At 30.9% G+C, this 14780-nt stretch overlaps 1 protein-coding gene across 1 annotated transcript in view; it reads right to left on the bottom strand.

Annotated features, from left to right (window-relative positions):
• CDH18 (cadherin 18) overlaps positions 1–14780 on the bottom strand; it is a 298495-nt gene that overhangs the window by 80516 nt on the left and 203199 nt on the right. The window contains exon 5 of the mRNA XM_049768384.1: positions 2332–2519. Within this exon, the coding sequence (XP_049624341.1) occupies positions 2332–2519 (188 nt within the window). The remainder of the gene's footprint in view (positions 1–2331; positions 2520–14780) is intronic.

Genomic DNA, 14780 nt, shown 5'->3' with positions numbered 1-14780 from the left:
CAAGAAAAAGACATAAACAAAACTGAACAATATTTTTCAAAGATCTGTGATGACCATATCACTATATGTATACTATATAATCTAGTTTTTAATACATCTCTATAGCATTCAGAAGTCAAGTATGCTCTCAATATAGTTTCGTATAACTTTGATAATAACTAAAAATGTACAAAATTTTATATCATGTAACTTGAGTTGAATAAATATTTCAAATATATAATTTAAATATATAAATAAATACATATCATAGGTATAGAACAAGAATGATATGATTTTTAACTGAAAGTAATTATTAAAAAGGATAATTTCTTAGTCTCAATACAGTCTTTCTGAATCAAAATATAGACATCTGCACGTTATAAGATTTCCAACCTGATTAGCCAATGGCAAAAAAGTGAACTTAGATTCCCAGTTAACACCGTGTACAATGGTCAAATCCAAATGAATTTAAAACCTTGATACCAGTCCTGATACCTTAGGTATATAGAACAACACGTAGGTAAAACACTCCATGATATTGAGACAAAATGCATCTTAAGGAGGAAACAGCACTCTCCAATCAAGTGGAAAGAGATAAACAGGTGGGACTATATTAAGCTGAGAAGCTTCTGCACCTCAAAGGAAATAGTGCCCAGAATACAAGAGCCACAAACTGAGTGGAAGAAACTATTCACCCAATAGCCATCAGATAAGGAGATAATATCCAATATATACAATTCACTGATGGAACTTTACAAGAAAAAAGCATATAATCTCATCAAAAATGGGAAGATATGAACAGACACTTTGTCAAAGAAGAAATGCAAATGGCCAAACGCACATGAAAATATGCTCCACATCACTAATCATCAGGGAGATGCAAATCAAAACTACCATGAGGTACCATCTCAGAGAGATTGGCGCACATCACAAAGAATGAGAACAAGCAGTGCTGGCTGGTTTTTGGAGAGAAAGGAACTCTTATTCACTGTTGGTGGGAATGCTGTCTAGTCCAATCTTTATGGAAAGCGATATAGAGATTCGTCCAAAAACTGAAAATTGAGCTCCCATATGATCCAGCTATGCCACTCCTAGGGATATATCCAAGGAACACAAAAATATAATACAATAATCTCTTCCTTGCACCTATATTCATTGCAGCCCTATTTACAATAGCCAGACTCTGGAAACACCAGGATGCCTTTCAATAGATGAATGGCTAAAGAAACTGTGGTACATATACACAATGAAATATTATGGCAACTGTCAGGAGAGATAAAGTCATGAAATTTTCCTCTGCATGGATGTACATGGAATCTATTATGCTGAGTGAAATAAGTCAGAAGGAGAGAGATAGATGCAGAATAGTCTCACTCTCTGTGGGTTTTAGGAAAAATAAAAGACATTTTTGCAATTATTCTCAGAGTTAAAAGAGAGGAGGATTGGAAGGTCCAGCTCACAAGATGGCATTCAGCACAAAGAGCAATGAGTGCAATTAGAGAAATAACTACACTGAGAACTATCATAACAATGTGAATGAATGAGGGAAGTAGAAAACCTGTCTAGAGAACGAGAGGGGTGGGGTGGGGAGGAGGTAGGTTTGGTATATTGGTGATGGGAATGTTGCACTCGTGAATCAGGGGGGATTTTTACATGACTGAAATCCAACTACAATCGTATTTGTAATCAAGGTGTTTAAATAAAGATATTAATAAAAAATTTTCCAACCTAGAATTATTAATCCTTTAAGGCTGTGTTGACAAACTTCTTTAGAGAGTGACTTTAAATTTTATCACTCATTTGTTTGTGTTCCAGTTAATTTTTTACAAGACTGGATAAAGTTTTAAAATTCAAAAAAGTTATGGTATAATTCCAATTAATTAAAAATAATAAATGAGTTTAGTAGTTTCATATAATTTATTCTATATACTTATAACTTTCAAGTAAAGTTTTCTGTCATAATTATTACTATCCCACATGTAAAAAGAATTTACATCTGAAAACCTCTTACTCTATGTAGATAAGTACTTCATATAATAATGTTATAAATTTAATAATAAAAGTACTTCAAGTGGTATTCATAATGAATTTGTTATCTGAAAACAAAGAAGGGTAGGGAGTTGTATCCAGGATGTTTTACATATATCACATCATTTTTATACAGGATAACAATACTGTTTTAAAAAATAATTAGTTACTCAGATACTACTAAAAGTTAAATGCCACTTGACCTCTAAGAGGAAATTTTGCAATGCTGTAATGACCTGAAAAAATGTGCTATATTTTTCTTCAATTATTTTTTTCATAAAAGCATGACTGATTTGCATAAATCTCTAACAATATGTTCTTTACCTTCTTCAAGGAAAGGATCCCCTCTCTTGTCTCTTTGTCGGTGGAGATGGAGAAGATTGCAGCACCATCACCATTAATAATGGAGTAAGTCATGTCAGCATTTGAACCGGTGTCCGCATCATTAGCCTTGATTTTTCCAACAGCAGAACCAACTTGAGCTGACTCCGGAACATACAACTGATAGTGCTCTGAAAAACATTTCACATTTAATGTGTTTGATAAGGCACATGCAGTAATAGATTTAGAAGAAGAAAATTAAGCATTGTAAGATGCATATTTCAATGAGCATCATATTAAATAGTATATGCAATATTCATTTACATTATGAATTATCAATATGCTAATAAAAATAAAATACTATCATATTATAAATTTAAGTTTATGAAAATATTCCATGCCAGGATATTTATATTTATAGCAACATAAAATGTTTTAGTAGCACTACAGCCAGAAGCAGATAAGTTGGGGGAATGTTTATAATTTTATATTATACATAATCTAAAATTGTCAGGTACTTTATACCAATGCAATAATCTCATGGGTTAAAATATAAAAGTGTGGGAATTCAAATTAAAAATGATACTTGATTTCCTGAAATCTCTATTGTAGTTGCTTTTTGGATTGTTCCTCTGGAGAGAGGTAGTGACCAAGTTGTATCAAAGCCCTGCTGAGTTGACCATATGGTAAGACACAGACCTGGCAACAATCCTGCTCATTAGAATTAGCTCATTAGTATAAACAGCCCCATCAAAGCGAACCAAGTGTTTGGGTAAGAATATAATACCAGTGGCCAGTGATTCTGTGATCTCAAGAACAGGAACTCCACACACCCAATGGAATCAAATCCCTACCTACCGACAGAAATTGTGAAAATATCCAATGTTGGCTTTTGTAAGCTGCTACATTTGGATTAAATCACAGGTGTAACATAGGATGTTTATATTATTCCCACAATAATTATGAGAAATTAGCTCAATTTAATGGGCCATTTTGAGCTACCTTTATCCTGTGGTGCTTTGTATAAAAAGTACAAAAAATATCAGCAAATTTAAATTAGAAAATTATCATGACTTAAAACATATATTTTATAGCATATAGAATAGTTTAGTGAGTGTACACGTATGTGGCCAAGTAGAAACATTTTACTGTCCTCCTCTAGATATTCTTTTTTTTTTTATAAATTATAGTAGCCACATCTGCTTTCTAAGACTAACTAACCTAATCATGGTAACCAAATTATGGTAACCTAATTTACCAAAATCAAATTTCTAACCTATCCTTCAAGTTACTAAAACGCTTATCTTTGCTTTCATGTTAACATGTTAACATGTTAACATATGGCTTTATTGAGGTTCCTGTAAATATTTATTTATGTGGTACCTCTATTTTAAATTTATAATACTTAATTTGATACATTTTCTTTTTTAATTCAAAATATATTTTCAAATATAGAATGGTATTCATATTTTAATTCATTTAATATAATGCAAAAATCTCATTGTATAATTTTTAAATAATTTAATCATTCTGTGCCCATATCCAGGAATAATCCCTGAGTGTCACGAGGTGTGGCTCAAAAACAAAAACAAAAACAAAAAAAGTGCAACACTATATGAAGAGTCATAGTTAATAGTTATTAATGTGATACTCTAAAACATTAATTAACATATATACATGAGTTTATTTTCTGTCTTCTTTTTTGATATATGCTTATCATTCTCTTGTTACCAGACCATTATTTATTGTCACCTTTTTATATGTATTGAAATCAACTGAAGAAATATCTACAATTTAATAATTTCTGAGAATTTCTTAGACTATTTTTATAATAACAAAATATCAACAGATGTTAAAAATTTTAGAAGTGAGTCAATGATAGACACCAGCTAGTCTTTTTAGAAATTTTAATAGAATATATTAAAAGTGACTATGAAAGTAAAATTTCATAGAAGAGCAGTAAATTAGCTAATTGTGATGTTCTATTTTATCAAACTGTATCAGTATCACTTCACAGTATTTAATGATGAAATATGTATACTATTCAGGAGATAGTTGTGAATATGTTATTTTATATCACTACTAATTTCACTAAACAGAAATTTTATTTTAATATTTTTTCCTCAGAAACACATATTCCCTCCATCAGTGTCCCAATTCATCCACCTAACTCCCCACCCTAACCAATTCAAATCTAGAAACCAAATCTTCCATTCTAGTGACTGACCATTTCTTGAATTATCAAATTTTAAAAGTTTAACTATCATTATTCTTTCAATAAGACACCACTCATCATTCAAGATTGACCACAAAACCACAACTATGACATTTTTTATTTCTATAATTTCATTGGCTCCAGAAAATGAGAAATTACCATTAAGCATGATTATTTACCAGAAAAAATGGAAGAACATTTTTTACAGTATTACACCATGAAAAAGATTATTCCCTTGAAATTATTTATCCATTTTGGACAGTATATATATATATATATATATATATATATATATATATATATATATATATATATATATATATATATATATATATATTTGGTTTTTCGGGCCACACCCGTTTGATGCTCAGGGGTTACTCCTGGCTACGAGCTCAGAAATTGCCCCTGGCTTGGGGGGAACCATATGGGACGCCGGGGGATCGAACCGTGGTCCTTTCCTTGGCTAGCTCTTGCAAGGCAGACACCTTACCTCTAGCGCCACCTCGCCGCCCCCTGTATATATATTATTAACACACATGGTAAATTTTATAAACTATATATAGTTTTGAATTAGCATGTATATAGTAGAAACTAAAGGGTGTTTTGTAACCATTCCTTTAAAAATGTAAAAAATACACAGTGTAAGTGGCCTTTTTTATGACCTCAAGTAGTGTACTCTGTAGATTACCTTTGGCAACAGCGCATACGTAATTGTAGTGGGAAACTATCTAATAGATATGGTTTATTTCCCTAAAGAAAATTATTACTAAGTAAAAATAAAATAAAAACAAAAGATTATTCCTCACTATCAATATTCAATTATCTAATAAAATATTAAGTTTATTCAGATAAAATTGCATAATTTGCCTCAAGAAGTATTTGTTTACTTTGATATTTAAGAAGTATAGCAAATTCAGAGTGGTGGTCAAAGAATTAAAAATGCAATTAAATTACAAAACAATTTACCCAAGTGCACTGCTTCAGTCTTACAGAGAATTCTGAAATAAGTAAATAAATAAAATTTTGAGTATTATCATTGTTATTAAAATATTTTAATTATTTGTGAAATGTTGGCTTTGTATTATAAAACTTATTAGAAAAAATTAAATATTTTATACATATTCAAGACTTGTGTTAAAAATTTTTGTTAGGGGCCGGCCAGATGGCGCTAGAGGTAAGGTGTCTGCCTTGCAAGCGCTAGCCAAGGAAGGACCATGGTTCTATCCCCGGCGTCCCATATGGTCCCCTCAAGCCAGGGGCAATTTCTGAGTGCATAGCCAGGAATAACTCCTGAGCATCAAACGGGTGTGGCCCAAAAACAAACAAACAAAAAAAGAACTAATAAAAATTATTTTTTGTTAGAATAAGTAGTAAATTATATTCCAAAGTTTGTTATTTGTTGGTAATAAATATGTTTCTGTATGATATTAAACACATCCTAATTAAATGAGATGGTCCATAAAGATAAGATAAATTGTTGAGATGAAAGCTGTGAAGTTGTGCTGAGTTATATTTGTATGAACACAGATTCAAGCTCTGGCAATACATGGTTCCAAGAACATAGTTAACTGCAGTGACTCTGAAGCAGAGAGCTATTAGTAGTCCTTGGTCATTGTTGAATGTGGCCCCAAAATGACCAAGAACAAAGTAGGAAAGTTGTATGAAGATATTATACTATGACTATTGTCAACACTAACCATTTTTTCAGTTTTGAATGCACTCTAAGAGTAATAAAATATAAGTTCTACCTTAAATGTCTTTATCAAGCTCTAAGATCTTAGTTTATTTAAAAGTATTAAAATTCTAACACATTTTTGGTATTCTTGGTAATATTTATTATCTCAAATATCCACATTTGATCAATCTGTCACTAAAATTCAAGGCCTAAACTACATAAACATGATACTCTTTTATAGAAAAAAATCTAAAGTTAGCAATCCTTTAGACATTGTCAAATAAGAATAGTAATAAAGACCTCTCTGGAGAGAGAGAGAGCAGAGGTCTGAAAGAAGTTTGCCTTGCATGTAGCCAGACCAGGTTCCAAACCTAATTCTACATATACTTCACAAGAATCTGAGAGTACTACCTGAGCCCTCCTGGTGTGATCTAACATGATTAACCAAGACCCCCCCCCAAATTCTTTAGTTCTTCTGTAATTCTTAAACATTTAATCAAGTTTATTAATTTATTAATGGGCTACTTTCAAATTTCCTGCATACCTACATTTATTGTTCAATTCTTATAATTTTATATTCTAACTATTCTTGTTTTATGATGTAAATGTTATTCATTGCCAACCAACTTTGCAATCCATATGAAGATATTATAACTAGTTAAGGCATCGCCCATTCTGTGTTACCTATGATTTTCTATTTCTTACACAAATATATTTTATGTACTAACCATTTTTAATAAATAACTGATCTATGCTTACTCTTATTTAAACTTTACATCATTAATCTCAAACATACTCTTATGCTTTAATAGGTAAGTAGTACCTACATATGTAATCAATGTTTTTCTATTACCCATAGTATAGATTTATTGATATGATGATGATCATTGGTATCTGTGTCTTCAGAATATATACTTTTGTCATAAATCGTACTACGTACTAGAGTAACCTAAACCTGTTTTGTAAGTATTTTCAAGTTTGTTAAAATATTGATCAAATTAAAATGCTTTCGTGTCCGGAGTGATAGAACAGCAGTAGGATGTTTGCCTTACACGTGGCTAACCAGGACAGACCTGCGTTTGGTCCCCGACCAAGGAGCTATTTCTGAGTACATAGCAAGGAGCAACCCCTGAGCATCACTGGATGTGGCCCAAATACCAAAAAAAAAAAAAAAAAAAAAAGATAAAATGATTTCTCAGAAGTATTCCATCCACTTTTAAATTGTTATGTGATTGGTTATCTAAATGTTGTTCTTTTTCCCATGAACTTAACTCTCCTCTTTGAATGTTTGCATCAGCATTTTTTAATTATTTAGGAAAATATTAGTAATCTTCCATCATGACTGTTTTATGCAATGAGAATACTATAAGCAGAACCCACCAAATTCTCAACTATTCATTCTATGAGAAAGCTCAAATGGACATGCTATATATTTAAAAAATGTACAATATTTTTATGATGTTATAATGTTGAGGAAAACAATTATGCCTTGTGTTAAATGAGAACTTAAATTAAACTGCATTGCTATTAGAGTAAATATTTTTGTCTTTGTGTTATCCAATTTTTGTTTGTTTCTTGGACATACCCAGTGGCAGTGCTCAATGGTTACTCTTGGCTCTGTGCTTAGAAATTGCTCCTGGAAGGCTTGGGAACATTATGGTATGCCAGGGATTAAACTCAGGTTGATTTCAGGTCAGCACTGTGCAAGGGAAATGCCTTACATGATGTGCTATCACTCAGGCTCTTCTGATGTTTAATTTTAAGTAAAATTTCTGGCAAAATATTAGTTAATGAATCAGTCATTGGAGCTTATAGTCTCAAATTTAGAATTCAAATAGCAGGTTGGGTTTAAACCATCTTCTCAACCGTGGCCCAGTGGTCCTCAAACTATGGCCCGCGGGCCACATACTGTATTTGTATCTGTTTTGTTTCTTCATTGCAAAATAAGATATATAAAGAGTGCAAAAAATTCGTTCATAAATTTTGTTTTTACTATAGTCAGACCCTTCAATGGTCTGAGGGACAGTGAACTGGCCCCCTGTTTAAAAAGTTTGAGGACCCCTCGAGCCATGTCTGCTCCTATTTTATAGGCTATATCAAAGTAACTGAAAAAATCTTAAAATTACACCAGAGACATATACTTCACCTAGCAATAAAATCATAATAAAAAATAGATGAAGCAAATAGTTACGATTAAATAATAAAATCAGCCACAGTCAAACGCAGTTCATCAACCTATCTTCCTTTTACAGGTAAGAACTACTTACCAGCTCTATGAAACCCTTTTAATCCATAAAATAAGACATGAATTTCACAATTTTATAATATGATTGTATCATAATTTGACTTTTCATATATCATTGAATTTAAGCAGACTTTCTACAATATGATATAATCTAAATTTAGGTACATAATCAGGCATGAATATGGACACAAATAACAGAAAATACCACTTTAGAGATAAAGTATTTTAGTAATTAATTCAAAAAGTCATTTTAGACCATAATTATTCAGTTCTGACTTCATGACTGATGATAACTTATTTGGTGAACAAACTTATATATTTGCATTTTTATCCTTGGAAGTCATGAAATTTTTCTTCACTTTTATGACAATTACAAAATATACTATGCTATTTGTTTGAGAGATCTTTTTTATTGTAGTATTTTTTGTCAAATACAGCTAATAACAATTATTTTCTCTAAAAATGGTCTCCCTTCAAACTTCTTCTAAAGCTATAATTTATTGATTCATTTATGCCTAACAAGTTATCCCATTATTCCAAGGAAATTATTTTAAAGAAAACAAACCACAGGCATTTTTCAGCATCTCATAATGACTTCACACTACTTTCCTCTTCAAACACCATGGAACTACTTTGTTTTGATGGTGATTGTATTAGTAAGAATATCGTCTGTGAGAATGAGCAATCATTTCATCAATCACATTTTTAAATTACAAATAACTCCTATATCTTTAATTTACAACTGAGTATATAGTGGTTTTCTTTTATTCAAAATTATAATAGATCTAAGTTGGGGTAGTTTAACTGGACTCTGACCTATTCATTTTTCTTAATTTCCATATCTTATTTACAGGTTAAAATGTGCATTTTCTCTTCAGTCTACGCTATTCTCTGACTATAGACCTAGGAAAAGAAAAAGTGTGTCCAATAAAATAAACTATGTCATTAATATTATAAATATATATTTTAGTTTTATATTTAGTTTTGTGAAATTTAATTTTTTTGAATTTTTTTCAAAATTTGGAAGTTTTTTTGAAATTTAGTTTTGTGGCAGATATTTTTCGTGGCAGATATTTTGTAGTAGGCTAGATTCCTAAAATTATCTTCCCTTCTGTCCATGTGGCAAACAAACCAAGATATCTGCTGCTTATCATTATTCTGGTTTTGTGAATTTTTTTTTGTCTATTTGTCATATGTACTTCAGATTTATGCCACAACCATGTAAAGAAAAGTAATATCTCTCAGGTAATCTGATCATTATTTCAGAAAAAATATCCATAATATTGTAAACATATTTCTAAGGTATCACATGTACTTTACAGATTACCTAAAACAAAAATCTGGAAACATTTCCAACTCCATTATTGGTCATCAATCACAGTTAGGGAGACATAAAGTTCCTGTGAAACTATTTAAATATGCAACTGTAAAAGCCCCTAACTAAAGAAGATGAAAGGAATTTAGAGGTTTACCCCATTTTAACCATTCTCATAAATGGATGGGAGACATGTGTTTTTCTATCCTACACCTGGTGGAATCAGTTTTGATCCCCAGCATCATATGATTTCCTAGACCCACTAGGAGTGATCTCTGAGTGTAGAATCAGAAGGAAGCCCTGAACACCATTAGTTGTGTCCTAACATATACAAAACAAACATATAAGATATTATAAAGAAAATTATAGTGAAAAGAGGATGGTTATTTTTTAAAAAGAAATCAGAGAAATGGGACACTTTGAAACAGTAGCACAGTGCAGTGTAGAAAATAGTGCATTATTTCCTCCAAAAACCAGTCTACACCAAATACATCCCTAGAAGGCACCCATGCTTCTGTTGGGTGACTTTGAGGAAACCTAGAGTCATAGAGAACAGTTAACACCTTGTTGAGTGTCTTTGCATTGAACCCAAAGATAATTGGTAGAGAGGCCAGGCCCAAAACATCCCAAGCACAGCTTAGAAATTACTATCAAGAAAAATCAAATATTGAATTATCAAGTTATTTAATAACAAATTTCTGGCATATAGTCAAAAGCATTGAAAGCAGAATATATATGTATGTCAATTATCATAGAAATATTAAACAAATCTCAAAAGAGGAACCAGGTTAAATGATAAATAGATGAAATAAATGTGTTAGAATATCTCATTAGATAACAATATCCTGATGTATTTTAAAGCATGAATGAAATTTGAAATACTATATATCATATTTTAAATAAAGTAAATAGTAAATATTATAAAGGATTAAAATTGAATAGCTGTTTGTTATAAGATAAAAAAGTATTAATGAAAATTTAGTGTTTGATTTTCATAGAATTTCAAACTTAAAAGTTAAAAAATAGGTCTTGAGATGTATGATGAAGATAATGATGCAACTGTGGAATATTACTAATCATACAAATGGTACATTTAAATAGTTGATCTGCTGTATTATATTTTATATAAATGTTACTGGACTAACAGTAAATAAGATTAAGTTTTAATCAACCAACATCTGAATCAGGATATAGGGAAAATTAAGCCATGATACCACATGCTGGAAATGTAGAATGATGAAAATAATCTGATAAATAAGTTAAGAAATGTAATACTCCCACCCAAAAAAACTGTAATTACATTTAGAAATGTTAGTTTTTTATTTTAATACTTTTTTGTATGTAAAGCTTAAACTTGTTAAAAAGAAAGATAATTTAAATGCTCTATTGATTTTTCAGTGTCACATAATGTGTTCTGTATTATTACAGCCTCTGCTTTTTCATTTAATTATATAAGATTATTTCTACTACATTATGTAGCCAGAGCAGTGGCACAAGTGGTAGGGTATTTGCCTTGCACATGCTAATCTAGGATGGACAGCGATTTGATCCCCTGGTGTCCCATATTATCCTCATAGCCAGGAGCAATTTCTGAGTGTATAGCCAGGAGTAACTTCTAAGTGTCACTGGGTATGGCCCAATAACCAACAAAACAAAACAAAACAAAAGATTATTCCTATTATATTTTACTTCTTAAACATTTTTGTTTGTTTTGCTCATTTTGGAGATTCATATTCATTATTTCCCAGAAGTTACCCCTAGTTTAATGCTCCCATGTAGTACCTAGGATCAAATACAAACCTCCTACATGCAATTCACATGCTCAAGCCTATTTGCTATATTCAGGCTCTTTTTCAAAAAGTTTATTATTATTATTATTATTATTATTATTATTATTACCATTATTATTACTTTTTGGTTTACATCTGGCAGTATTCAGGCCCAGTCATGGCTCATCTCAGGAATCGCTTCTTGGAGCTATATATGATGTCAGTAATATAACTAAAACCCCATTAAAATAATAGCCTTATCTTCTATTTTATCTCTTCAGCCACCCAATCAAGTGTTTAAGAAAGCATTTTAAGTAGTGTTAATTCAACTTTTGGTTTTGGGATTATGTGATTTTCTCAGCATAGACTAACATAGGTATTTCATATTTTGTTTCAAATTTACAAACATTTATTTATAGGTTATGTGAACCTCAATGTGTAATTTATCAACCTAATTCACAATTCTGTATTAATATTAATGACAAGATGAAGTGCATTTAAGAAAAATCTGGTGGGGATAAAATAATGCATCTAACTCCTTGAAGCTAGTTTCATTTAATACACTTTAATCACAAGATCTTATTGCTTTGTTTCCATAACGTTGGTAGGTGAATAATTGATATCCTAATATTAATTTCAGACCTCAATCTACAAAAATCTGTAATCAATTTTATGATATTTATTTCAGAAATTAATCTTACAATTTAATAAATAAGTAGTATTTCGGGAAATTATTAACTATATATTAGATATTATAAGTTGCATGAAATACAATTGGCATACTATGAGATTATATACTATGATCTATACATTTTATACAATTTATATAAAATTACCTAGAGATTTTGAATCTTTAATTTTTTATGCAGATACTTATCAGGAAATAATTTGGTCTTAAAAAAGATACAATGATTCTCAGAATTCACTGTATGTTAGAAAATTCATGTTGAATAATTATATTATAAATTCTTTCTGTGCTTATTTTAAAACATGAATAAAATAAAGAACTAATAATGTAGCAATTTAAATGACACAGTAAAAGGGCAATTTTCTACATTAAAATATGCATCCTACACTGGAATTGTATGTTTTAAAGTGCTTAATGCAACACATTCTGTGTTCCCATGTGTAAATATAAATACAGCAAGAATGATTATTTAAAACTTTTAATTCAAACAATGTTAAGTTAAGCCCACTTGTGTTTTAAAATTCACAAAAAGGGAAAATGTCAAATTATAATGTATATTTACTTTACAATTGTTGAATCATTGAGACATGCACAGTCATTGTTAGTCATTTCCATCTCTTCTCCAGTGTACACTTCCCAGTACCAAAGTCTCCAGTTCCATTTCCACAAAGCCCTCACCTCCTAGACTACATCGATGGGAGTTAATTCCTCCTTCCTCTCCTTCTCTTTCTCCCCTCCCCCTCTCTTAGCACTATAGTTTAAAATACTGTTTCTGGTTACCAGCGTTGCATCTTCATTCTCTATGCCTGGTGGCTGTTAGGGAAATAACCACACTAACAACTAGCATGACAATATTACAGAACGAGAGAAGTAGAATGCCTGTGGTGAATACAGGCAGGAGTGAGTGAGGTGAGGGGGCATTGGTGGTGGGAATGTTGCTCTGGTGAAGGGAGTATTCTGTTTATGACTGAAACCCAACTACAATCATGCGTGTAATCATGGTGCTTAAAGATTTTATATATATAAAAAAAAGAAATACAGAAAAAAATACTGTTTCTGAAGGAGTACTATTTATAACACTTTACCTCTTTTCAGCAAGTTTTTGTCCAAAGTGATCAATTCAAATGATCATTGTCATAAGGTTCCTTCTCTGCTCTAACTGCCCTGCTTCATTCTTTGTGGCAAACATTTTACCGTGGACCATTTCTTTTCTATTTATTTTGGGTATTATTCTCATAATATAATAATGTGTTGTTATTATTTATCTCACATATATGAGTGTGATCATTGTATGTCTGTCTCTCTCCCCTTGTCTCATATCACCCAATAAGATACTCCACATATCTATTCATGTATAGGTACATTTCATGACTTTATTTTTTCTAAAGACTCTTTGAATTTTAAACACAACACCAAAATGCCTTGTGCACACCTATATTCATCGCAGCACTATTTACAATAGTGAGAATCTGGAAACAACCCAGATGCCCAACAATGAATGAGTGGATAAAAAAAAAAAACTGTGATATACACAATGGAATACCATGCATCTGTCAGGAAAAATGAAATCATAAAATTTTCTTACACATGGATGGACATGAAAACTATTATGCTAAGTGAAATAAGTCAGAGGGAGGAGATAGACACAACACAGTCTAATTCATCTATGGGTTTTATGAAAAATAAAAGACATTATTGTAATAATATACAGAGACAAAAGAGACGAGGGCTGGAAGGACTGGCCCACAATATGAAGCTTACCACAAAGAGTGGTGATCTCATTTAGAGAAATAACTACACTGACAACTACCATGACAATGGTAGTTAGTGAGAGAAATAGAATGCCTGTCTCCAATGCATGCAAGGATGGGCAATGAGGGAGATGGATGGCATTGGTGTTGGAAATATTGCACTGGTGAAAGAGGGTGTTTTGTTAATAACTAAAACCCAAGAATAAACATGTTTGTAATCATAGTGCTTAAATAAAGATAATTTAAATAAATTTATTTTGTCCAATCATTCTTTTCTAACATTCTATAAAGGTCAGAAATGAACAAGTAAGTATGACAAATATTTTCTCAGAAAAATATACATTCATATAAAGCAAATATATATATCTACTTAAAGCATAATAATTAAAAGAAAAAATAAGTCTGTATGATTCCATACCATGTAGCCTAAGGCATTAAAAATGTCACAAAATTATGTTATGGTTGTTACATTCTCAACAGAAATTACAAAATAGCTTTAATATTTCAACATTAATTTTGTAAGAATTATACAACTTTTAAAATACATATGATATTTCTATTATATTTTAAAAATATTTATGGATAAATGATTTTATTTAATAAGTATTTAAACAATTCATTCTTATGTAGCAATTTTATAAGTTAAACTCTCAGAGTTTGTCTCTATCAATACTGAATTAAAAACTTAATATAAAACAAGGTTAGTGATTATGTGTTAGTAAAGTCATTTTAGAATATTTCAAAATTGGGCCCAGAGAGATAGCACATCGGCATTTGCCTTGCAAGCAGCCGAT

The sequence above is a fragment of the Suncus etruscus genome, chromosome 2, assembly GCF_024139225.1.
Source record: "Suncus etruscus isolate mSunEtr1 chromosome 2, mSunEtr1.pri.cur, whole genome shotgun sequence".
In the NCBI taxonomy this organism is placed as follows: Eukaryota; Metazoa; Chordata; class Mammalia; order Eulipotyphla; family Soricidae; genus Suncus; species Suncus etruscus.
Note: the sequence above shows the minus strand (reverse complement) of the source record. Positions and strands in the feature narration are given on the sequence as shown.